The 25,838-nt window shown below is 39.3% G+C and overlaps 1 protein-coding gene across 8 annotated transcripts in view; it reads right to left on the bottom strand.

Moving 5' to 3' along the window:
• Nucleotides 1–22,577, bottom strand: part of MCM9 (minichromosome maintenance 9 homologous recombination repair factor) — a 104,665-nt gene extending 82,088 nt beyond the window's left edge. For 4 of the 8 annotated variants that reach the window (XR_009690951.1, XR_009690950.1, XR_009690952.1 and 1 more), the window contains exons 1-7: nucleotides 22,218–22,418; nucleotides 19,510–19,827; nucleotides 13,183–13,496; nucleotides 11,951–12,032; nucleotides 7,804–8,004; nucleotides 3,489–3,614; nucleotides 1,967–2,086 (exon numbers count right to left, since the gene is read on the bottom strand). Coding sequence is in view for 5 of the 8 variants with exons in the window: in XM_061131694.1 (XP_060987677.1) it covers nucleotides 1,967–2,086; nucleotides 3,489–3,614; nucleotides 7,804–8,004; nucleotides 11,951–12,032; nucleotides 13,183–13,496; nucleotides 19,510–19,813 (1,147 nt within the window). In the remaining 3 variants the exon portion in view is untranslated. Of the gene's footprint in view, nucleotides 1–1,966; nucleotides 2,087–3,488; nucleotides 3,615–7,803; nucleotides 8,005–11,950; nucleotides 12,033–13,182; nucleotides 13,497–19,509; nucleotides 19,828–22,217; nucleotides 22,423–22,462 lie in introns of those variants that run through there. The other 4 variants (XM_061131692.1, XM_061131696.1, XM_061131691.1 and 1 more) reach the window with 4 other exon arrangements.
• Between the last annotated feature and the right edge of the window lie 3,261 nt (nucleotides 22,578–25,838).

Raw genomic sequence — 25,838 nt, 5'->3', positions numbered from 1 at the left:
CAAATCAATTCACAGCTGAGTTTTTATCCTGATTAATTATGATTGATTTGTACTGACATCAGTTAGGTTTTTACATCAATTTGTAAACTGACAGCCAATTTTCACAGAAGTTTGAGACTTAAAAACTATTATCTCTTATTTAACATGTTGATGGTTCTATAATTTTAAAAATTAAAGACTGAGTATTCAAACATTAGGAACTAAGAAACTAGAATGCATAGGTTGAAATGGGCGAGTAGGCCAGAGGGAAGGCGGCTATCATTGGAGCTGAGAGAACAAGCCGAAGTCTGAGAAACACGCATGCATTCATTCATTTATAATCTTGTACAGTCTTAGGCTTTCATTTGGTCTTAACCCTCAGGTTTGAGGTTTTCTAGTTACCAAGAAAGTAGCAACAGTTTTCAAAACATTTTACTGTAATCTATGGTAAAAAAAGAAATTTAAGTATGACCCCCATAACACAAGTATGTACATTAACAATTTTCACATAGTACACCCGGAATAGTGCACCTTTACTCTGGGCACTAGTGTCCTGTAGCAGCTGTTACTGTATTTTGTTTTGAAAGTGCTGGTTTTGACCCATGAATAACTTTCTATGACCCTCTAATGGGTTGTGATACAGTTTAAATAAAGGGTAGTCTGGCCCTTTGGGTGGATTAGAAGTAGCAATAACTTACCTACAGTTCTAAAATTTATATTCCTTCTACCTGCCATTTCTTTCATATTTGGATTATGACCTTGGCAATAAGACAGAAAAGTGCTAATTCAGTGAATTCAGCAGCCATTCAGTTTAAAACTGTCCGAAGACTCTGAAATTACTAGCAGTCCACAAATTAGCCTGGTCTTATTTCTTGACACTCCATATGATTAACTTAGGAAACATTCCACATCATTACTCGGGAAACTCTTTTATGCGTTCTTTGTTAATGTCATTTAATACAGAACTCTAAAATACTGAGTCATAAGATTTTGAAGTGCACATGAAGTGTTCTTCATATATTCCTGCCTTCTTCCCTTCCAGTACCCTAAAGCTTGTCTACTCTTCTCAATCCATAAATCCCTTCTTGTCAGTGCTTAATATACTGTTTAGTTATATTTCAAAGCTGAGACCCCTTAAAACAGGGACCTTGTTACTAGGGACCATTAATGGAGCACTTCCTGTTTTATAAGTTTTAAAATATAAGCTTCTCCTAAGAAATCTGAGTACAGGCCCTGGACAGTAGACATCCCTAACAAGTAAATGTTCATTTGTAAAATGTATGAAACCAAAGGCCTACTATAGGAGAACAGGAGAAATATTTTCCCAGTCAAAACAGTTTAGAAATTTTAAATGGCATCAAAACATGTCTTCTAAAATAATTTTTTCCTAAAGTCACTTTATTATCAAATCTTAACATTCTATCAGGAAAGGCTTTAAATATACTGTACTTATTGAAGAATCATTGCAGTGTATGAATGAAGCTCCACGTTGCAGTGATAAAAGTACACTTTCCACATACTAAGACACATTTTCTACCTAAGAATTTTTAGCAGGAATCAATGTTGCCTGTGAGATCCATAAGCATGAAAATGCCTTAAGCTTTATGCCATCTGTTTACTTTGTAAAGTGAGATTTTACCCCTATTTAGTTAGTTTCAGCACTGTTTGCTGGGTCTTCACAGAATTACAGATGCTGCCTAGGCATGTAAAAGGTAATCACTAGAGAATGAGAAAATTGAACACAATCATTCAAAACTAAGATACAAAAAAGACACATGGAATAAGCTTTTGGAAAATAAGTGAAAGTGGAGCTTTTGAAATATTTTCTTAGAGCTACAAAAGTAATGCTGAATATTTACTTAAGTTTTTGGCAGTAACTCAAAAATCTTGAAATATATCCTATTATAGGTACTTTTTCACAAGAAAATAACCATTGTGTTAGAGTCTGAAGCAACATTAAACTAATTGAAATTATCACATAAAATACCTGCACTAGTAGATCCAATTCCTGTGGTGAGCACAGATCTTGGTGTAATCTTTGCTGCATATTTGAGGAATTGAGATTTCCCTGTGCCAGGATCCCCAACCAATAAAAGATGAGATTCACCTAGAAAAGCATAAATAAAGTGACTAATTGCTATGAAAAGTCTCATAAATGTAATTAGTCAAAAATGGTCCATTTGAAATGTTCACACAATTTTTATTTTATATAGTATTTTAGTTTAAAGTCATTCAAGGAAGACTTTATCCAGAATGTCCTTAGAAAAGTTAACTTTTAAAATAAATAATAATCTTTGCATTTCTGAATGCAGCATTTAAAATTAAAAACTTGTAAGAGATTTTTGTTCTAGTTCCAGATGTTTAGGGACTGTAACATTTAAAAAACTTTTGGCTTATAGAGTTTCCAATTTTATTTAATTTATTTAAATGACTGTGATTAATTCTTTCCATCCATCCATACACGTATTTTTATTTAAGTACTTTGAAGTGTTTGCAAATTTGTACATGCTTTATAAACACCAAATCACTTATGATTCTAACAGTTAAGTGAAAACCTTTTCATTCTATGAAAATTTTAGTAGTTTAATGAAACATCTATCTTAAAAGTTCTTACTTTTCGAATGTAACATAGAAAAACATGTGAATATCCTGTGGCAGATGTTATCTTACTGACCAAGCAAATTTATTCAGTCATATTCAAGTATTTTCTGAAAATATTAATAAGGAAATACTATTTAAGTTCAACATTTAGCAGAATGCCTTGCAACAGTAGGTAATCAAAACATACAATATGCATAAACCTTATTATACTTACTATTCTATACTGTACAGTGTGGTTTTGGAGTCCTTACTAACACCTGGTTTATAACAATGTCCTTTTAGTCTTTTGGTTAAGACTTTGGTTATTATCACCCCACCTATATGAGGGCCATAATAAACCTAATTTATGCCATTCAGGTCAGTTAGCTGTGTTAACCACAAAAGAGCTCCCTGCCATTTGGAAATGACTTAAGAGTCATTTTGGCTTGAATGCGTGACCTGGAGCAGCACCTCTCAGCAGATGGCATATTTGCTATCACCAGCAGAAGGGGAACCAGCAGGCAGAGGACTGAGAGCCGCAGTCTAAGAGAAACACTCTGACAGTCACAGATGGAGAGACACTGACCTGGAGACATTGAAAAGCACTATTTCTAATCTTTTCTTCCTGGAGAAAGACTGGAAAGCCAATGAAAAACACAGACAGTAAAAGAAACAGATTTTATATTGTGGCTACCTTATAGGAGCGAAAATAACATACTCATTGAAAAAGTCTTTGGAAAGACTGGAATTCTACAAAGTAGTTCCTGATGTTGGACTGAGTATCAGACAGTGAACAACTGTCAGTTTTTAAAAGGTTGCGTTTGGAAAATAAAGCTCAACAAGCAATTTTTTATTGAGCAAAGGGAAATCGTAGCTTGTCTTCTTACTGTATGTGTTAGTATTTCTCAGAAATCTTAATGGGTACCAACCTCTGACCCGTGTTCCTGTAGCATCAGTTCTTTGAATCCCACCAGCCAGCACCATGGCCACAGCAAGCTTTACTAGGTACATTCCAAAAACTTGAGGGCATAAGCTGGCCAATATTTCATTCCTTCCTGGGAAAGGCAGAAAGATGAGTTATGTAATTTTTCAAGAAATACTTAACTGAAATTTCCCTCTCTATCCTATCTTCTTATAAACACTCTAAAATGATCTAACTAAAAGGAGTGAATAATGTTGCTTTGTTCCTAAAAGTCCTTTTCTTATTAATGCCTTGAGATGAAAAGCTCTGGCTGCCACCTGTTTTAAGTTTCTATAAATTTAGCATATTTACAAGGGACAGAAAGAAATCTCTTTTCTCCCTTATGGGCCAACATTATCCCTTAAAAATAATACCAGCTGCACTTCCTGTGCAATAATTTCAGTAAAATACTCCACTGCCTAAATAATAGGGAGGTGTTTGATCTCAGAAACAATGAGAACTCTAAAATACTGAGTCATAAGATTTTGAAGTGCACATGAAGTGTTCTTCATATATTCCTGCCTTCTTCCCTTCCAGTACCCTGGAAGGTAGAAAACTAAGTAAGGTACTTGGAGCTTCTTCTGGGGTATAAGAGGTAAAATCAACCCATCCTGTGAGTCAACTCAGCATTTGCTCCGAGCAGTTTGGTAAATTCTGTTTTATCTAGACTGAGTATCGGTGTTATCAGGATATTTAGAAGATCATTACAAACAACAACTCTAGCAGTCCAAGCTGGAGTTCTTAGATTCTTCCAATCACATGCTTTAAATAAGAAGTTATCATTGTCTTAGGTTCTGTTTCTAGAAAGGTCAGACACTAAATCTGAGAATCTGCCTCTCCCATCCATGAATAATTTAGATATTTCATTCTGTCATTGGCCAGTCAACCAATGAGACTCATAGATTCTAACAAGCCTTTTCCTGCGGTCGTCTTATTTGGAATTCACTACTGTGATGGCACTCTCTCTGTCTACATTCATGTTAGCAGAAATTAATGTCCGTATGTGTGTGCCTAGTCACTCAGTCATGTCCGACTTTTTGTGACCCCATGGACTGCAGCCTGCCAGGCTCCTCTGTCCATGGGATTCTCCAGGCAAGAATACTGGAGTGGGTTGCCATGCCCTCCTCGAGGGGATCCTTTCAACCCAGGGATTGAACTCAGGTCTCTGGCATTGCATGCAGATTCCTTACCATCTGAGCCACCAGGGAAACCCAATGTCCTCATGCTGGTAACTAATTTGCACATCTGAGGGCTTTTATAGTTAACTTTGAGTTTGTACATGTTTCAGTGGTAACTCTTTTGAGGAGGAAGATAATCATACAAGTACTGCTTTAGCTGATGACACCAGTTCCAGAAGCTTTTCCATCAAGATAAAGGAAAGGGGTTCCTCCATAATTTATGGCTCCATGCACAAGGGCTACTTTTGTTAATGAATCAAAATTGACTCAGTGGCAATTAAGCTCTGGTGATGTGACCTGGGATGGCAGAAGTGGCGAAGAAAGAAAACATTCTAGTATAAATAAAATGGGAACCAAAAAAAAGAATTAGTCAACCCTGGAAGGAACTTCATTAACTGCTAAAGGGAATCCCTCCCTTTTCCAAGGTAGAAAGCCCAGAGAAAAAGAGGAAATGTCTGAGATCTACATAGTTAAGACCTGACAGCAGGTACATAAATTCTGACCAGAATCTAAAAATTACACATACAAAGAAATAATAGCTTCAGTAAGCAGGGAGCAAGTAGACAAATTGGCCTGGGAGACACTCAAGCCAAAGTTGTCAAAGAGCCTCTGAGTAAAGGATTCCCTGACTAATGTGCTGACAGGAAGCACTTCCTCTGGGCTCTCAGGTCAGAGCCCAGTGTTACTTACTAGCTGGTGACCTCGGGCAAGGTTCTTACTCTCTCCGCCTTCATCTCCTCATCTGTGAGATGGAGATGATAATGGTATTGCACAGAGAGCTGTTTGGGAGTTAATTATTGCACAGCGCACAGAACAGTACCTGGCACATAGGAGCCACTGAAACTATTATACCTGTATTACTTGCGCCTATTTCTTATCTCACCATTTCCTCACACTGTGGTCAACATAAAAGATAAACTGAAGTCAGGTCTGAGGTACCAGGGAAAGGCAAAGGGGAAGGTCCATTCCCTAAATTTGTATCTAAAGTTGAAAAACTTAATTCCTTAGGTCATGGCAATAGAAGCTCTCATGACTCTATCACAGAAGAGACTTCATTAGGGAGAATAATACCCTAACACTCTCCTTCCTCTCCCCACCCTGGGCAAATTTCTGGTTCTAGACCGTGTTAATAGTGTGCCCATGTAATCCACTCTTGTGGCATGGCCATCATTTACCCCAATGAAGAGAACTTAGGTCTAAGATGACAAGTTACCCTGGAGTGGGTTCAGATGGCCCAAGAGAACCCAACCCCTTTGGGTTTCTAGCCATCCTCTAAGCATCAGGGTCAGGGGATTCCTGAGATCACAAGAAAATCTTCAGCTCCTTGTCAGCACTCACAGGATCAGATCTTAATGAAGCAAGCCAGCCTCCTAGAGCTAGCAGTGTAGTAATGTCTGTCTTTACACAAGCAAAATGAAGACACACTTTGGATATAGCTCCCCACCTCCACACCCCTCCCCCTGCATCCCCCCCACACACACTTTGAAACGGTAAGATTTGGCTGATAATAGGTACTTGGGAAACTAACAAAGCAGAATCTTAATACTGAAAAGAAAAATGTTGCCTCATTTACACCCTGTCTTCCTACTTATATTTCTCACAGATTATTATCTTTATTTCTTCATCTCGTAAAAAAGATGTATAGCTATAGCCTTCTATTTAGAACAAGATAGACTCTTTGATCAGCACTTCTGATAGCCCTGTATGATGCCCTTCCTAACACTGTTACAGATTTTTGTAGGGAATTGATCCGGAGAAACTGTTAAGTAAAAAAACTTATTTAAAAATATATATGGTTCATAGAGTCAAAGCACTTAGAAATTGATGCTATCGAATTGTGCTGGACAAGACTCTTGCATGTCCCCTGGATAGCAAGAAGATCAAACCAATCAATCCTAAAGGAAATCAACTCTGAATATTCACTGGAAGGACTGATGTTGAAGCTCCAATACTTTAGCCACCTGATGCGAAGAGCCAACTCACATGAAAAGACCCTGATGCCAGGAAAGATGGAAGGCAGGAGAAGGAGGGGGCAACAGCAGGTGAGATGGTTGGATGGCATCACTGACTTAATGGACATGACTTTGAGCAAACTCCAGGAGATGAAGGGCAGGGAAGCCAGGTGTGCTGCAGTCCATGGGGTCGTAAAATCAGAGACGACTTAGGCAAATGAACAACAACATGATTTGTAAAAGGTTTGCTTAATGAAGCTATAATATAGAGAACTTTGGTTCTTTCTGTATGGATCAGATAAAAGAATGATTGATAACCACTATATATGTGTTACACACATAAGCAAAAGAAAAAAAAAAATCCCACAAAATAAAAGCCAACTGCTTGTATTTAAAGCAAATTAAAGTCTTATTTTGTGGAATGATATCTGTCTAATTCAATACATGATTTAAGATACATAATCACTGTATTAGATCTGAGGTGAAGCTTCTCAGAAATAGTCTATTACTGGGTTCCATTAATTTTTCTCAGAAGATGCCTCCAAGAAAGAATGAAAACAGACACTAGAAGATTTAATTGGTATTTTATATAGTTGGGATTTTTTAATAAAAAATACTCTAGAAACCCAAAGGTTATAATGTTTTCATCTGTGTAATTACATCTTAAGTGTCACAGTCAGAAATTTTTGCTGTGATGACAAAGATTTTTTGCATCTCTCTTATCATCTCTTTCTTACCATTCCATATTTTTAAATCGTCAGCAAGAGTGTGAAGCTGTCTTAATGATAACAAGATGAATCAGAAGAGAAATAATTTTAACAGAATAAAGTTTCATAACAGAATGAATTTTGCTTGTTTAAGGAGGAACTATATGTTTAATTGGTAAAGAAGGTAGAAAACTCTGAAACTATTTTGGCAAGATAAGAGATACTAAAATAATAGTTGGAAATGGAGAATCTCTTGGGATTTCCAGTAAGATCAGTAAACAGAGAGGATTACGCCAGAAAAGGGCTTTAAAGGGAAGACTACAGCTAGAGGCACTGGCTAAAGCTACTCCCTCAGAACACAGCCACTGATGCACAGCATGTAAATCACAAACATCATGAATGAAATGCCATTAATAAATATCAGCTCCATACCCTTAATCACAAACCTGCAAAAGGATCGCTCTTATAGTGTTCCCAAAAGTCTTCAAATTCCTTTCGGACCTCCTCGTCCATGTTGACCCCTGCAGACTGTTCATTATTTACTTGGACATAATTGGCCTTCAGGACTATCTCCACTTCACAGCGCACATCTTGCTTAAAGGGCTTCCACCGCTGCATTACAACCCCATAAATAGTGATGTCATCACCTGGAAAAAAGCACTGAGTGAATCCGCAGTAGCATCCTGCCTGCTTGGGCACAAACTCAACAAAGGACCAGAACCAAGAAGTCAGCCACTGCCCACCAGGGTTTACAGTGGCGTCAGTCAGTCAGTTCAGCCACTCAGGCATGTCCGACTCTTTGCGACCCCATGAACCACAGCACGCCAGGCCTCCCTGTATATCACCAACTCCTGGAGTCCACCCATACCCATGTCCATTGAGTCAGTGATGCCATCTAACCATCTCATCCTGTTGTCCCCTTCTCCTCCTGCCCTCAGTCTTTCCCAGCATCAGGGTCTTTTCCAATGAGTCACCTCTTTGCATCAGGTGGCCAAAGTATTGGAATTTCAGCTTCAGCATCAGTCCTTCCAATGAACACCCAGGACTGATCTCCTTTAGGATGGACTGGTTGGATCTCCTTGCAGTCCAAGGGACTCTCAAGAGTCCTCTCCAAAAGCATCAATTCTTCGGCACTCAGCTTTCTTTATAGTCCAACTCTCACATCCGTACATGACCACTGGAAAAACCATAGCCTTGACTAGACGGACCTTTGCTGACAAAGTCATGTCTCTGCTTTATAATATGCTGTCTAGGTTGGTCACAACTTTCCTTTCAAGGAGTAAGCGTCTTTTAATTTCATGGCTGACACTCCTCTAGAAACCATTTGGGCAAAAGAACACAGTGTCCTGATTTATTTATTTTTTTAATCAGGCACTTGTATTTGCACAGCTAAAAGCTAAAGCCAGCATTTTAATTTTTCTTAATCTGCCATATGATAATCACACCAAATTCTAACCTGTCCCTGGGAAAATACTGGATGATATATTCACTGTGATTCTACTGCGTGAAATGTTCATCCTCTCAGAATCAGTAACCATGTAGTTCTCACTTTATCAAGAGGTGGGGACTGCAGCCAGAAGGATAAAGTGCAGTCTGTCACTTCAATATTCCCAGGGGATTGGTTCCGCAATCAACCTCATATATCAAAATCCGGGGATGCTCAAGTCCCACAGTCAGCCCTCCAAATCTGCGGTTCCACATCCGTGGATTCAACCAACCATGCATCATGTAGTACTCTAGTATTTACTATTGAAAAAAATGTGTGTATATGTGGACCCATGCTGTTCAAAGCCCTGTTGTTCAAGGGTCAACTGCACAATCAACCGGTGTCAGGAAAGGAGACAACACTGCGATGATGGGTACAATGATACGACTACTAGTTCCCAGTGTATTCATTTTTACTCAAGTACACTTATTAACATTCACTCACCTCTTTTGCTTTTTAAAGGACAAAAGAATGAGTGCGCCAAGAAATGAATGAATACTTGTTCTATTTCAAAGCTCCTCTCCACAAGCTATGAAAGCAAAAATCCCATTTGATTCTTCTTGGTTGGTTCCTTCCCACTTAAGGACACTCTCCCATTCTTGATTAATTAGTAGAATATTAAACTTTTACAGATTTTTCCTAAGAGGCCTTGGATAGTTTATAGGAATATTCTCCAAATATCGACATATTTTTTATCATTACATACAACTCAACAAACCCATTAACAAGTATAGGTGAATGCTTGGCATTCAATATTTTGGTGCTACAGAAAAGGGGGCCAAAGGAAAAAAAAATAATAATCCTAGTCCCCAAGATTTCAATCTTGTTGCACACAGGATGCTGGACATACCTTAAGCCAATACTGGAATTTATACTTCGCAAAATAAACTTAACCGACAAGTCTTCATTTCCAAGCCTGTGTCAAGTATTAATGTTTGATATTTGTTGATGTAAAATGCCTTTCACTCTCTTAACATCAATGTGTGACGTGTAATCTGGAGTGATTTTGCTTTCTTAAAGAGAAGTCTTCTGTGAATGCTAAGTTAATGGAACTGGTGCTAGCAATTCACCAAATAGAAGGCATATTTCTAGCCTCAGGCAACTTGATAGTAAATGGTGACAAAGACATTAAATAGGTTCTTCATACACTTTCAAGATCCTTCCTAAACCACTGCTGGATGGCTTTCAAATCCCATCAGGAAGAGTGATCATTTACTATATTGACTGTGCCCAATTTTTTTTTTTAGATGAACATAACCAGGGCAACATTATATGAGCACTTTGATGAGTTCTCTACTATGGTCATTTAAATGGGTCATTTTATAGATGCTGTTTCTCTTTTAAGCCAAATGAGAAACTTATGTTTCAGATATTGTACCCACTAGAAATACCCTGACTCCACCAAGAGGCAACAATGTGTAAAATGTGGAGTACTCCAACTGTGAGGTTTCTGAGATAGTCCAAGGCAATAAGAAACTTACATGATTTTCTACAGTAAATTATTGGAAACCACAATATTTTCAGGAAACTAAAATTCTCACTTTTACACAACCCCATCTCTCTGTGCCCCTCTCTCTTCTGCAGCATATTTACCATGCAACCACCTGTGGTCAGACCTATCTTTGATCTCCTGCCACACTGACAGTTATCAGTACACAACCTCCAACCTCACTACTCTGCGGCGTCAGACTGGAGTTCCTAACTAGACTGTGAATTCCCGAAGGGCAAGGATTATGCTACTTATGTCTTCTGATTCTCAAAAAGGTTTGTAGCAGTGGATAAATGAAAAAATAGCTGTTGACAGACTGCTGCCATCCATTCTTTATTGTAAAGACATGTGAAAGAAAAATACCTTAAGATTTTTTTTTTTTAAGTGCAGAAAGAATTCAGTTCAGACAAACTGGATGAAAACATCTTAATCTCTATCAAAGGACATTATCATGTTCTAGCTAAGCTCATACAAGCACTGCTTTGCTGATCCAGACATTAAAGATTCTGGTTAAAATCGAGAGTCTTATATGAACAAGGTACTCTGACATAGCCTTGTCCATTTAGTAGGCAATCCATGATCAAAGCTATTATTTACTTAAAATATTATTTGTAGAACTATAAACTGTTACTATATTTGATATAAATGTCAAAGTATGAGTTGGTGATTCTTGGTGGAAGGGGAAAGCCTTTAAACAAGGAATTATTCTTAACTCTAGATACTGAACTCTTGTTTTCATAGAGCCTCTGCCTCTTCATTTTAATGAAATGTCAGCTCAGTCAATATTTTTTAAATAAGGCATTTGGAGAAGTCAAGGGTTAAGAAGAGGGAAATGATGGAATTTAGAGGAATGAAACATTCTTGATTTGTCCAAGTAGGGAAGCACTGGGATATGAAATAAAAGATCAAACATACCTGTTACACCTCAGGGGACACACTGGTACTATTTGTCTTTTACAGAGATTAAGGTCTTTTATGTGAGGATGGGAAATATTTAAAGCAGGAAATGTTGAAATAAATTGAAAGGCAGTCATCAATAATAATCATTTCCATTTTCTAACCCAACTTCAATTCAAATTAAATGTTAAACAGCCAGTTAAAATCACTAAGCAAACATACAGAACCAAGTTTTTAAGGTTTTTGGAATAAGAAAAACAGAAAGATTAAGCTCTCACGGGCAAGTCAGGTTCTTCATCTATTAAACAAACAGCTAGACTAGATCACTAAACTCCAGCCCAGTTTCTTCCTGCTATCACCTCCCATCTCATGCCGGTCTCTGTTCTCAAGTTCCCCACACTCACTTGCAGTTGATCTCAGGAAAATAAAAAGTGGTTTTTCCTAATAAATACTTTTTTTGTTGTTGTTTAGTCACTAAGTCATGTCTTGACTCTTTTGGGACCCCATGGACTGTAGCATGCGAGGTTCATCTGTCCATGGGATTTCCTAGGCAAGAATACAGGAGTGGGTTGCCATTTCCTTCTCCAGGGGATCTTCCCCACCCAGGGATCAAACACACATCTCCTGCATTGGCAGGTGGATTCTTTACAACTGTGCCACCTGGGAAGCCCAATCAATACTTTAGGACCTACTATATAAACTAAGAAAATTTCATTCTTACCAGATTTGCAACTGTCTACTAAATCATCTTCCAGGATAACCTGCATCGATCGTGGAATACTTCCAACAGAGAGCCTTTGAACCTAGCAAGGAAAAGAAAGCAGATACTGAGTACATGTAGATATATACTAAGTATTCAGAAGCCTAGTAGTTCTTGAAATTACTGTCTCTGTTTCTCTGGTATTATCATGGGAATTTATGGAATTTTCTTGAAACTTGTGCCTACTATCAATTGAAGAATTTACTAAAACTAGAATAAAATAAAAACATCCAGATGGAAATAGCTCAAAATATAGTCTACCTGATGCGTGGTCAAAATAAAACATGCTCCAACTACTAAACACAATAATAAAGTTACTTAACTAGAAAAGAGAGGCAGTTCTTCCCTGATCTCTATTCATAAGACCTGGGACAAATCACTCAGTTCCTTTGATTATTCGTTAGTAAGAGAACTCTAGCTTTATTCTTATTATATGTGTGTCTTTATTCCTTCCTTTATAGAAGACTAATTTCTCAGGTTCCCTTGCAGCTAAATGTGGTCATATGACTAAGTTCTGACCAATGAGATACAAGTAAACTTGTTGCAGAAGACTTTGAGGGAGACTGCTTAAATGGATACTTGGTTTAGATGACAGGTGCTTTTGCTTCCTTTTTCTTATTCCTTGACTGGGATACAGATGTTTCAGAATTGTAGCCACCATCCTAAACCATCCACCATCATAAGAATAGAAGCCATTTATTAAGAATGGTGTAGAAAGACAGAAGGGGTCTGAGTCTTTGACAATGAATAAAGCCTTTGTGTTTAAGTTGCAAGTAAAGGAAACTAAGGCTCATGCACAGATGTTTAAAAATGTTTATGTATGCCTCATTTGGCACAGCAAGTAAATTGCACCTAAACCCCAAATCCTGCCCACTCTGGTGTTTAACCACCAATTAAACCTATTTAATTTTTTCCTATCACTTAGGTAAACTTCTTAAAAATTCACTTTTTCAATTTAAAATAATTATTAAGTCACTTCATAACCTTCCTGCCAATGCTCACTATAAAAAGATGACCATTTTATGGTCTCTAAATTCTATACTCTATGGGAAAAAATTTCCTGCTTGATCTTCTACTAAGTGATGACCCAAGTTCCATATGTAATCCGTTACATGTTCCTTAGTCCTGGCAATTTACCCAAAGCTGAAGAACACGTCTTCAAATTAATTTTTCTCATGTATTTGATCATTTACCTGTTCCTGAATTTTGATTTCCTGATAATCTCTACACCTAGTTGGAGATGACAAGTCTGAGAGGCAAGTGAATTTTGAAGAATCACAGTTCTCCAAGCTGGGACATGAGGATGGCCGGAAGAAAGTATAATACTGCTCAAAGTCGGCCTGGACCACAAATACATGCTTGCACTTGTTACACATGTAATCCCGCTCAAACTCCAGGATCTTCACCAGACTTGTTCGAATTACTGTCCCAGTGACAGACAAGAAGTGTCCCACATCCTTGGTTTTAGGGATGTGCTCCCTCACCAACTCAGGACAAACAGGCAATCCTGATGGAGAAACAAAACAAAAACACATCAACTTATATCTTGAGATATGATTCCATGCAATATATTTTTCTCGTATTTCCTAAAGGAGTATAATTTCAGGAAAAAAGAAAAAACTTCTGTGTTTTACTTAAGAAAAAGGTCAAATCAACTCAATTAAGAAAATAGAAAAGACACAACAGTCAGAATGGCCATCATCAGAAAATCTACAAATGATAAATGCTGGAGAGGATATGGAGAGAAGAAAACCCTCCTACACTGTTGATGGTAATGTAAATTGGCACAGTCACTATGGAGAACAGTATGGAGATTCCTTAAAAAACTAAAAATACAGCTAACATATGTTCCAGCAATCCCATTCCTGGGAGAAAAACATGGTTGGAAAGAATACATGCAGCCCAAGGTGAACTGCAGGGCTGTTTACAACAGCCAAGACATGGAAGCAACCTAAATTAAATATCCATCAACAGAGGAGTGGATAGAGAAGACGTAGTACCTATATACAATGGGATATTACTCAGTCACTAAAAAGAATGAAATAATGCCATTTGCAGCAATAGGGATGGACCTAGAAACTGTCATATGGAGTGAAGCAAGTCAGAGGAGGAGAAACATCATGTGATATCCCAAATATGTGAAATCTGAAAAGAAATGATACAAATGAATTTACTTACAAGAGAGTAAGAAAGAGACTCACAGGCTTAGAGAACAAACCTCTGGTTGCCGGGGGAGTAGAGGGAAGGATGAGGGGAAGGGTTAGGGGGTTTGAGATGGACAGATACACTCTGCTATATTTAAAATAGATAATCAACAAAGATCTACTGTATAGCACATGGAAATTTGCTCAATGTTATGTGGCAACCTGGTTGAAAGGGGAGTTTGAGGAAGAATGGATATATTGTATGTATGGTTGAGTCCCTTTGCTGATAGTTTCCCTGAAACTATCACAACATTGTTAATTGGCTATACCCCAATATATAAAAAAAAGAAGAAGATGCAGCACATATACTTTAATACAATGGAATATTACTCAGCCATTAAAACGAATAAAATAATGCCATTTACAACAACATGGATGAACCTGGAGATTATCATACTAAGTGAAATAAGTCAGATAAAGACAAATGTCATATGATACTGCTTACATATGGAATCTAAAAAAAAAAAATGATGTACACACTACTATATTTAAAATAGATAACCAGTAAGGACCTACTGCATAGCACAGGCAACTCTGCTTGATATTCTGTAATAACCTAACTGGGAAAAGAACTTGAAAAAGAACAGATACACGTGTATGTGTAACTGAATCACTTTAGTGTATGCCTGAAACTAACACGACATTGTTAATCAACTATGCTCCAATATATAATAAATTTTTTTAAAAAACTAGAAAAGAATTATTCCAAATAACAATTGTCAATAGACTCTCTTTAAAAGTATATAACTAGATGATAAAATAACCTGGATTTTAAAAAGAATCGATCCTCTTAAGATGGCTATCTGTTAAGTAGAATGTAAATACAGTATATTCAGTGTCTTACATTCTATCTCAGTAGAATGTAAAGAGATTTTATAAATTTAACCTCACTCAATCATGAATACACTGCCACAAGCCACACATAAAATCAGTTGATGACTCTGAGTAAACCACAGAACTAAGAAATGGCAGCAGAATGACCAAAGGCTAGTGCTTTCTCTAGTTAGGTTTAGGATTTATTAATACATAAATCTGACAGTGTTTTCAAGCCTTGTAACTTGCCCTCTCTCTCTAGTCTTGCCTTTCTCATGACTTCCAATCTCCTAGTCCAGACAAAAAGTACGAATCTCTCTGTGCAAATCATGGTACCTCTGCAGCTTTCCTAGGCTACTTTGGAGAACTCTTCCTAATTCACTCAGCAAGGTAGAGTACCTCCAGATTTACCCTTGTGCAAGAAAACTTTCCTAAGTCGAGGCTAGCACCCTCACACATACAAAAATAAAACAGCTAAGCAAAACGGTCAGATGAATGCACCAATGCATAAAAGATGTCCTTTATATCTGGAGGAAACTTCTGCCAGGAAGAGTGTAAAAGAAGGTACTCCTGGGGTCCAGAGACACCTTCCTTTCCTTGCAAATGAGGACCCAGACCTGGGCATGCTGGGTCATGACAAGACTATGCAATGCTGGTTTTACTTCAGTCAGCATAAGGAGTTGCGCCAGAGAGATAGTCCACACTCAGGAAGAAAGCAGGTAGGAGGTGGAGGGTTTTAGGCTCAGCCACAAGGGTCCCTCTTATGCTCACCAACCCTCTGTGTGTTCCTCCTGCAGTGTGGCCAGGGTGAGTGAATTCCCTGCTGTCCACCCGCCAAGGGGCCTGTGGCTAGATGCAATTATAGCATCTCTAAAGAAAAAAACCAGATGAACAATTACAACCGATTTTTCTAAGAAAATCAGCTTTTCATTATCTCCTACACTTTAACAATACAGGGCAATATGACATCTTAATGTTGTTATCTCACTGAATGGAATCATGTATGTGATACATGTGAAAATAAACTTTTTAGAATCAAACAAATTAGTCTGGAACATGATATCATTACCATTAAGTGGTTTATTTTTATTCTAAAGTAACTGCATTATTTTAAGAAAAGGGTAGTAGAGGTGAGTATATTTTTGGATCCTCACACTCTTTCATATTATTGCAATTTTTAAGCAAATTTAAAATATAAAGATAGAGCTAAAAGTAACAGCAAAACTGACCACAAAATCAAAATCTTAGAACTAAAAAAGAGTAAGGGACGATAGAAATGTCAATTTGTTTTAATCTTTTTGTCTTACTACATGTTACTAAGTGTGTTCTTCACCTTATCCCAGTGAAGCAGCAGGTACAGCAGGAATTAAGCCACCATTAACACTAAACAACAAAAACTTCTAGCGTTCTCTGACTCATTCACTGAGAAAAACTAAATTATTACTTAGACACATGTCCAGATCTGTGTTAGAGGTTATGTCCAGATCAATTACTTCAGGTACGTGGTTGCCGGCAGGCAGTCCCTGGAAACTGGCATCAGCCTCAGAGCTTTTGAGAAATGCAGATTCTTGAGCAGGAGGTTGGATCTCTTCAATGAGAAAGTCCGGGGGTGGGGCCCAGGAGTCAGCACTTTAACAAGTCCTGCAGGTGATTCTGATGCCCGTTAATGTTTGAGAAACACTGCTTGAAATAACATGTGAGGGGCTTCCCTGGTGGCTCAATGGTAAGCAATCTGCCTGCCAATGCAGGAGACATGAGTTCAATCCCTGATCCTAGAGGATACCACCTGCCACGGAGCAACTTAAGCCTCTGCGCCACAACTACTGAGCCTGTGTTCCACAAGAGAAGCCACGGCAGTGGGAAGCCTGTGCAACGCAGCTACAGAGTAGCAGCCACTCTCCGCAACTAGAGACAAGCCCACACAGCCTCGAAGACCCGGGACAGCCAAAAATAAATAAATAAATAATGTTAAAAAAAAAAAAAAAAAAAACCCATGTAAGTGCTATTTTTTTTCTTTCTCGCTTACTTTGATGCTGTGTATTTGAATACCTTTCATCAAAACCACTGGGAATAGCAAGTAAATTTTCCGTGTCTAAGCTCAGTCGCTCAGTGGTGTCTGACTATTTGTGACCCCATGGACTGCAGCCTGCCAGGCTCCTCTGCCCGTGGAGTTTTCCAGGCAAGAATACTGGAGTAGGTTGCCATTTCCTACTTTACAGGATTTTCCCGATCCAGGGATGGAACTTGTGTCTCTTGCTTTGGCAGGCGACTCTTTACCACTGCACCACCTGGGAAGCCCAAGTAAACTTCAGACCAATAAAAATCCCAGAAGACAAAGACCAGTGCATATTCTAGAAAAACAAACCAGAAAAATGTCTTATATTCCTAAGGAGATTGAACCACAGAGACATCCTGTGTGTGTGTGTGTTCAGTCACTCGGTCGTGTCCAACTCTATGAGACTCCACGGATGGTAGCCCACCAGACTCCTCTGTCCCTGGGATTTACACCTGGCAAGAATACTAGAGTAGGTTGCCATTTCCTCCTCCAGGGAATCTTCCAGACCCAGGGGTCGAACCCATGTTCCCCACATCCCCTGCATTGGCAGGTGGATTCTTTACCACTGAGCCACTGCGGAAGCCCACAGAGGCATCCTCAGTTTTACTAATTCAAGGCCTTGCCTGAGTCCGAAATGGAGGCGCCATATACCTAAAACCAGACTGTTCCCACTCCTGGTTCATCCTGCCTGGGACACCCGCATTCCTCCCTGATCTCATCTTCTAGTCTAGAATCCCTGGGTGAATCATCTGGGACAATTCACTTCCTGCTCAGTGAGCTAATATATCTTCTAAATATCCTCAGTGGCACATGTGTCACGTAACTAAAAGATGCCAGTAAGTGCCTTTACAATTATGTTCAATACGTACATATGCATGGATCTGTGGGCATACATACATGAATTGGGAAATAAATTTGACTATACAGCTGTCTCCCTTATAGCCTTGAAGCCCTTTAGATGAGGGACTATAACATATTCATTTTGGTTTCCCAAGGGTCTAGCAAATCCCCACATGGGATATGTTTGTAGAATGATGTTATTTTGGTAGTACTATAATTTGCAAGTCACTTTCTCAGAGGATAATGAAGAAACAGGCTAAACAGGATCACTTGGGCAGACAGAATTTAAGTATTTAAACTGAGCATCGAAAAGTGTCTAAACATAAAGACAGCCTAAAGTCATTTGTTAAATACCATTTCAATAACATCAACTAAAGTCCCTTTTAACAACCTTTCTGAAACATCATCAGAACAGAACATTTTTTCTTGATCCTAGCAAGATATTACCTAGTGTCTGATACATAAAGATTAATAATATTCATAATTTTATTCCAGTAAATGCAACTGCAGATACTATTTTTTCACCTAAATCAAATATCTGGTATTTTTTTGAATTTTAATTTATCTCCAAGGAATTCTATAGTGACTCCTAATCTTTCTGAAATCACAGCATTCATTTTTGGGTTTTGGGTTTTTTTTTTAGGTTTTTCTTTTTTTTTTTTGACCAGGCAGCATTTGGGATCTTAGTTCCCTGCCCAGGGATTGAACCTGCATCCCCTTATTGGAAGCACAGAGTCTTAACCACTGGATCACTAGGGAAGTCCCACAGCAATCAATTTTGTTATTTATAAATCCCCATCTTTCTGAAATATACTATAAAGTAAATACTTATTTTCAAACAAAATGGCACATGTGTTCTCTAATCAATTCAAAGACAGAGCTTTAACACCACAAGTTGCTGACTGCTCCACTGCAATTTCTTAAACTTAAGAGCCTTTGTGTGTTATTCACTCCAAAAAAGTTACTGATGGCCTAATAGGTGGTCAGCACAATGCTAATCTTGACATATAAAAACAATGAATTTTCTCACTGGGTAGCATCTACCAAATTTTCTTACTCTTTGTATTACCTATACTTTTATTGTCAGTAGTCACAAAAACTCAGAAGGCTGTATTAGTTTTGTACACACATACATATGTGTATATATGCACACAAATATACTGCCTCGACACATTCTCCCTCCTCTCAGTTGGTATGGCCAGGAGCCAGCCTTGCCTTCCAAATGTCCAGAGAAAACAGTATAGAATCATGATTTTTCTCCAAAAGTGACCATCAATTACACAATGGATGTGTTTTTAAGTATGGTGGCTTAGTTGCTAAATTGTGCCTGACTCTTGCGACCCCGTAGACTGTAGCCCTCCAGGCTCCTCTATCCATGGGATTTTCCCAAGCAAGAATACTGGAGTGGGTTGCCATTTCCTTCTCTCGGGGATCTTTCTGACCTGGGGGTCAAACCTAGGTCTTCTGCATCGCAGGCTGATTCTTTACTATCTGAGTCACCAGGAAAGCCCATTTTAAGTATAAAAATCAATTATTAGTGCTTGAACTCAATATATGTTGGGATTTCTCAGAATCTTCCTAAAAAACAATATGACAGTAAAATTCACCTGATATCCTGGCATGAAGATTCTGCTTCATGGAGAGACCTTCAGGCTGAGAAAGGGACTGGAGAATCGTCAAGGCTGATCTTCTCAGTGCATTATCAAAAACAGTTAGCACTTCATTAGGGAATACATTGAAATATTCCCCAATTTCCATGTTGGTCTCAAAAAGGGTCATGGCATTAACCACAACTGGGTAATGAGCATCTTCATCTCTTTCCTTCAAGATGAGAAGTATGTCGTTCTTATGGTACTCTGAAACATAGGACTCGAACACTTGGCCAACCAATGTAACTTGATCGCTATTCATCTTGATCTGGGTAACTAAAGAAAGAGAAAGGACTGTATTATATCTTTAATTGTCTAGACTTATACACACGTTTACAAAAAAGACTATTAGGCTGTAAATCATTCTGCCTTTGGGCCAGACTCTAATTTGATCTGAATTATCTGTTATAGTCACTTGCCTGGAAAATTCCACTGGACAGAGGATCCTGGTGGGCTACAGTCCATGGTGTCACAAAGACTTGGACACAACTTAGTGACTGAGAGCAATTATTAAGCACATAAAATCTTAAATGCCAATCTTTTGGTTTAAGTTCCTCCTAGTAGAGTTCTTTGCAAGCATCTTGGTTCCAGGTTTTACTCACATAAAAAATATTTTTCTCTCTCTTCCAGCAAACCTAGTCACACACACACACACACACATTCATTCGTATTCTGCTACATACTACTATTCAGACTGGTAGCCAATTCTAACTTAGTAGTTAACAAATTGGCTTTAGAAATTTACATTTGGAGGTGAAAGTGTCCCTATTTTCTTTTTCTAACCTTGTTGTTGTTTTAGTCTCCAAGTGATATCTGACTTTTTGAGACCCCCCATGGACTGTAACCCATCAGGCTCCTCTGTCCCTGGGATTTTCCAGGCAAGAATACTGGAGTGGGCTGCCATTTCCTTCTCCAAGAAATCTTCCCAACCCAGGGATCGAACCCAAGTTTTCCATGTCTCCTGCATTGGCAGGTGGATTCTTAACCACTGAGCCTCCTAGGAAGCTCCACACTAGAAATTAGCCGGCAGGGAAAAATGGCTTTTTAAAAATAGTTTTACTTCTTACCTAATTTGTTCTTTCAGTGCTTATGACTGGAAGGGGCTCAGTTGGCTTCAGCAAAAATAGTTGTGAAGAGTATAAAAAAAAAACTAGGAAATTAAATTGAGGAAAGGAAACTGGTCTCTAAATGAGAAATCACTATGATTAAAAGTAAATATATTACATTTTAATTTATATCTACAGATTAAAAAGGGCCTGCTGCTATTCTATTTTCCTGAATATATGTAGATAACATGTACAAGGCACTATTCTGGGAAATGAAAAAAGCACAATAAAAGGTCCTCTATGCCTCAGAGGACCAAAGAACAGATCAAATGAAGTGATGTTCTAACAGTGGTAAAAATGCAATACAAATGGGAGCACAAAAAGAGACAAGAATTAAATTTAAATGGACTGACAACCACAGATGTGCCAAAGGACAGTTACAAATAAACTGCCCAAATTGATCATTTAAGAAATTCACATTTGGTTTGGAAACAGACCACTGGCGGACAAACGTCCTTTGACTTATTTCATTCCATCAACATCTGTTGTACTAGAAATAGATGAAAGAAGACTGTTATGGCATTCACAGTTTAGCATCCTAAATATGTGTTACACATGCTACTAGCAATATTTTTGCTTTCTCTGGGAAACTACTCAAAGGTGTGAAAGGAGTAAAGGGGAGTATACCACAGTTATGTTGAGAATCCTGACACCTACAGGATGCTAATGTGAGATTAAGAGATGTATAGGCCACTACACTGATAAGGATTTTGTGTGGGTTAGGCATAAATTCAGCGAAGGGTAAAGCAGAAAAGCACTTGGGAAGGAACAACTGATCATACAGTATTTTCATCATTTGGCCTTTGCTGAAAAACAAAAAACAAAAAACAAACTGGGACTCCAAGAGTGGCTATAAGATAAGGTCTCAGTTCAGTTCAGTCGCTCAGTCGTGTCTGGACTCTTTGCAACCCCATGGACTGCAGCATGCCAGGCTTCCCTGTTCATCACCAACTCCAGGAGCTTGCTCAAACTCATGTCCATCGAATCAGTGATGCCATCCAACCATCTCATCCTCTGTCCTCCCCTTAGATAACCTCTAAGATTCTATAAATGCATATTAAATTTGGAGCCAAAAACTTAGCAACTTAAAAGGCAGTTCCACATAAGGCTGGAAGGGGGCAGTCTCAGAATTCATGGTTCATATTAAGATCAGTTTAAATTTCGCCTAGTCTTTTTGAAACAGCATCCCCCCCCCCCCCCCAAAAAAAGCATTCACTTTCAATATCTGGGCACAACTGACTAAGCAAATGTTTCTAAGCAGCTTGCTAACCCGAAAAACATGCTCACCCATACTTGAGCAGCGTTTTACAACTTTCAAGTTCCTTTTCCTTTTTCTTATGGAATATTTGAAGACAAAATAAATAAACCCGGGTTGTACTACTTTATAGTAAACCGCCACCTAGAATTACCCAGGAGGATGCAAAGGCTGTAACTTCCAGGTGGGTTCTTGGCAATCAGCCCGCGCACCCGCCGCACCGCCCCTCCGGGGGCCACGCCCCCACGCCCTAAGACCCGCCCCCTTCGGCACCGCCCCCTTCCCGCCCCCCAGCTTCAGCTCACCGCCTCCTCCCCGCGGGCACTCAGCAAACGTGGAGCCAAGTTGTGCCGGGAGAACAGCTTTCCACACTTCCGTCTCTGGACACTGCCCGTGCCCGACAACACTTCCTAGGCTCGGCTGAGGGCAGCTCCGTCGCCGGCCGGTCCCGAAGTTGAATAGTTTTGGAATTAACCAGGTGTGGGCAAGACTTGGGACGCACTGAGGCAGAAATAAAGAATGGTGAAACGAGGCGGCGGCTTTCACTTACTGGCGGTTACGCGGTGTCAGAAGTCACCGGGGGCGCGCTGCTCCCGACGCCGAGGGGCACGAAGGGCTCAGGCCGGGCGGCGGGGTCGTGCGGGGAGCCCGCCAGGCGGGAGGAGGCCCCGGGTGGAAGCGGGGCGGGTGGCGCGCGCGAGGCCGCTCGAGGCGCCGTCGGCCCCGGGGACGCGCAGGCTCCCGCGGGTCCGCCTGGCGCCCGGGCGAGATAGGCGCCAAGCGGGCGGCTCGGTCGGGCCCGCGCTCCCGAGGGACGCCGGGCCGCGCACTGCCTCAAGTCGGCGACTCAGGTGCCTCTTCCGGGTGGAGAAGCGGGCGGGCGCGCGCCCCGCCGGGCGCCGCAGGACGAGAGAGGTGGGGCGGGGCGGGGCGGGGCTGGGTGGAAGGGGCGGGGCTGGTCCCGGCTCGGGCGCCAGGAGCCCCGGGGCGGGCTGGAAGGAGCGATAGCGGGTTTTGCACGCGCCGGGCTTTCCTTCTGTCTTAAGACCTCTGCCAGACCCGAGGCCTCCAAGATTTTTCTGTTTTCTTCTACAAGTTTTAGAATGAAGGTTTTAAGTTTAGGTTTATGATTCATTTTGAGCTGATTTTTGCATATGGTGCGAAATACGGATTGTTTTTTCGAAATATGGATCTTGGGATAACTTTATTAATAGAAAGCTTCCCTGGTGGCTCAGAGGGTAAAGCGTCTGCCTGCAATGCGGGAGATCCAGGTTCGATCCCTGGATTGGGAAGATCCCCTGGAGAAGGAAATGGCAACCCACTCCAGTACTCTTGCCTGGAGAATCCCATGGACAGAGGAGCCTGGCGGGCTACAGTCCGCGGGGTCGGAAAGAGTTGGACACGACTGAGAGACTTCACTGTACTGTACTGTACTGTACTGTCCCAGTATTAAAAGAGCTGTATTTTTTTCCACTGAATAGCCTTCGGACTTACCTGCATTATCAGTTGTCCTTATGTGTGTGGGCCTAAGACTTAATATTCTGTTCCCTGATGTATTTGTCTAGCTTTATAAAAATACGGTCATAAACAGGGTCATTTGAAAAGACCCTGATGTTGGGAAAGATAGAAGGCGGGAGGAGAAGGGGAGGACAGAGGATAAGATGGTTGGATGGCATCACCTACTCAATGGACGTGAGTTTGCAAACTCCGGGAGCTGGCGATGGACAAGGAGGCCTGGCGTGCTACAGTTCACGGGGTCGCAAACAGCTAGACACGACTGAGCAACTGAACTAAACTAATAAAAACAGGAGGTTGTCTTAATTACTGTAACTATAATGAGTCTTGAAATCGGGTAGATCGTTTGGCCTCCAGTTTTGTTCTTTTTCAAAGTTGTTTGGGCTCTTCTGTTTCCATGTGAATTTTAAAGCCAGCCTGTCCTTTTCTGTGAAGAAGCTGGAATTTTTGTTGGGGTTGCCTAGAATCTGTAGGTCAGTGTGGGAAGAATGTATTTGTTATTAGTATTTTATGACCCTTGAATAAAGTAAACCTCCCCATCTATTTAGGGATTATGTAATCTCAAAAATTTTTGCTGTTTTGTCGAATTCATCTGTCAGATTTATCCCTAAAATCATGGGAAAGAAGGGACCATACTTTTTGATTACATATAAATGTTATCAGTTTCAATTTCTGGTTGTTCTTTGCATACAGTTGATTTTTAACATTATTAGAATTTTTAAAGCAGTTTTAGGTTCATAGCAAAATTGAGTCGAAAGTACAAAAATTGCCCGTATAATCCTTGTCTCCACACAGCTGCAACCTCCCTATTAGTATCCTTTTACCAGAGTGGAGTACTGGTTAAAATTGATGAACTGACATTAACACATCATCATCACTCAAAGTCCATGGCTTATAGTAGGGTTCACTCTCGGTACATTCTGTTTTGACAGAAGTATGATAAAAGGCATCCATCACTGCATGTCACACAGAATAGTTTCACTGGCCTAAAAATCTAAAAATCATCCCTCCTTCCCCTCTAACTCCTAGCAATAACTGATCTTTTTTACTCTTTCTGTAGTTTTCCAGGATATCGTGTAGTTGAAATCATACAGTATGTTGTCTTTTCAGATTGGCTTTTTCACTTAGTAGTACACATTTAAATTTCTTTCATGCCTATTCATGGCTTGGGCAGCTCATTTCTTTTTGGTGCTGAATGATATTGCATTACCTGCACATACCACACTATCCACTCACCCACAGAAGGACCAATTTTGGTTGCTTCTAAGTTTAGCCAATTATGGATAAAGCTGCCATAAACAACCATGTGCAGATTTTTGTGTGAACATAATTTTCAGCTGCTTAGGGTAAATACAAAGGAGCATGACTGCTGCATAATATGGTTAAGAGTAGTTTTGTAGGAAACAACCAAAATGTCTTCCAAAATAGCTGTACCATTTTGCATTCTCATCCATCATGAATGAAAGTTGCTTTTGCTTCACATCCTCTCCAGCATTTTGTGTTTTTAGTGTTTTGAATTTTAGCCATTCTAATAGGTATGTAGTATCTCATTGCTATTTTGCTTCGCATTTCCCTGTTGACATGATGTTGAATATCTTTTCATACACTTAACTTTTATCTGTATATCTTGGGTGTCTTCAGGTCTTTTGCCCGTTTTTAGTAACATTGCTTGTTTTCTTATTGTTGAGTTTATTTTTCTCAGAAAATGCCTCTAAGGAAGAATGAAAACAGACATTTGAAGATTTAATTGTTGCTTTATACATTTGGCATTTTTTAGATAAAAAACACTCTACAAATCCAAAGGCTATAATGTTTTAATATGCGTAATTACATTTTATATGATTCCATTTTCTCTCCATTCTTAGCATTCAGTTATGCTTTTTAAAAAAATCAATTGCCTACTAGAATTTGCAATATACATTATAATTAAGTCCACTTTCAAGTAACACTATACTACTCCAAATATTTTATAGTAGCAAAGTAATCCTGAATCTTTCCTCCCATCCCTTGTATCATTGCACTCATCCACTTCATTTATATAAGCTTGTAAGACTTAGCTATGCATAATGAATATATTGTTGCTATTATTATGTGGAACACACTGTTGTCTGTTAGATCAATAAGTTTTTATTTTTATTTAGTTTTTCTTCAGTACTCTTCCTTAGTTTATGTAGATCTGAGTTTCTGACATGTTATTTCCTTTCTCTTCAAAGAACTTTTAGCTTTTTTTGCAAGGCAGATCTGCAGGCAACAAACTCCCTAAATTTTTGTCTGAGAAAAATATTTTTACTTCACTTTTGAAGGATAATTTTGCAGGGTATAAATGATAGGTTGGTGGGATTTTTCTCTCAACACTAAATATTTCACTCTACTTTCTTGTCACTTGCATAGTTTCTGTGGAGAAGTTAAAT

This window comes from Dama dama, chromosome 28, assembly GCF_033118175.1.
Source record: "Dama dama isolate Ldn47 chromosome 28, ASM3311817v1, whole genome shotgun sequence".
NCBI classification, from domain to species: Eukaryota; Metazoa; Chordata; class Mammalia; order Artiodactyla; family Cervidae; genus Dama; species Dama dama.
Note: the sequence above shows the minus strand (reverse complement) of the source record. Positions and strands in the feature narration are given on the sequence as shown.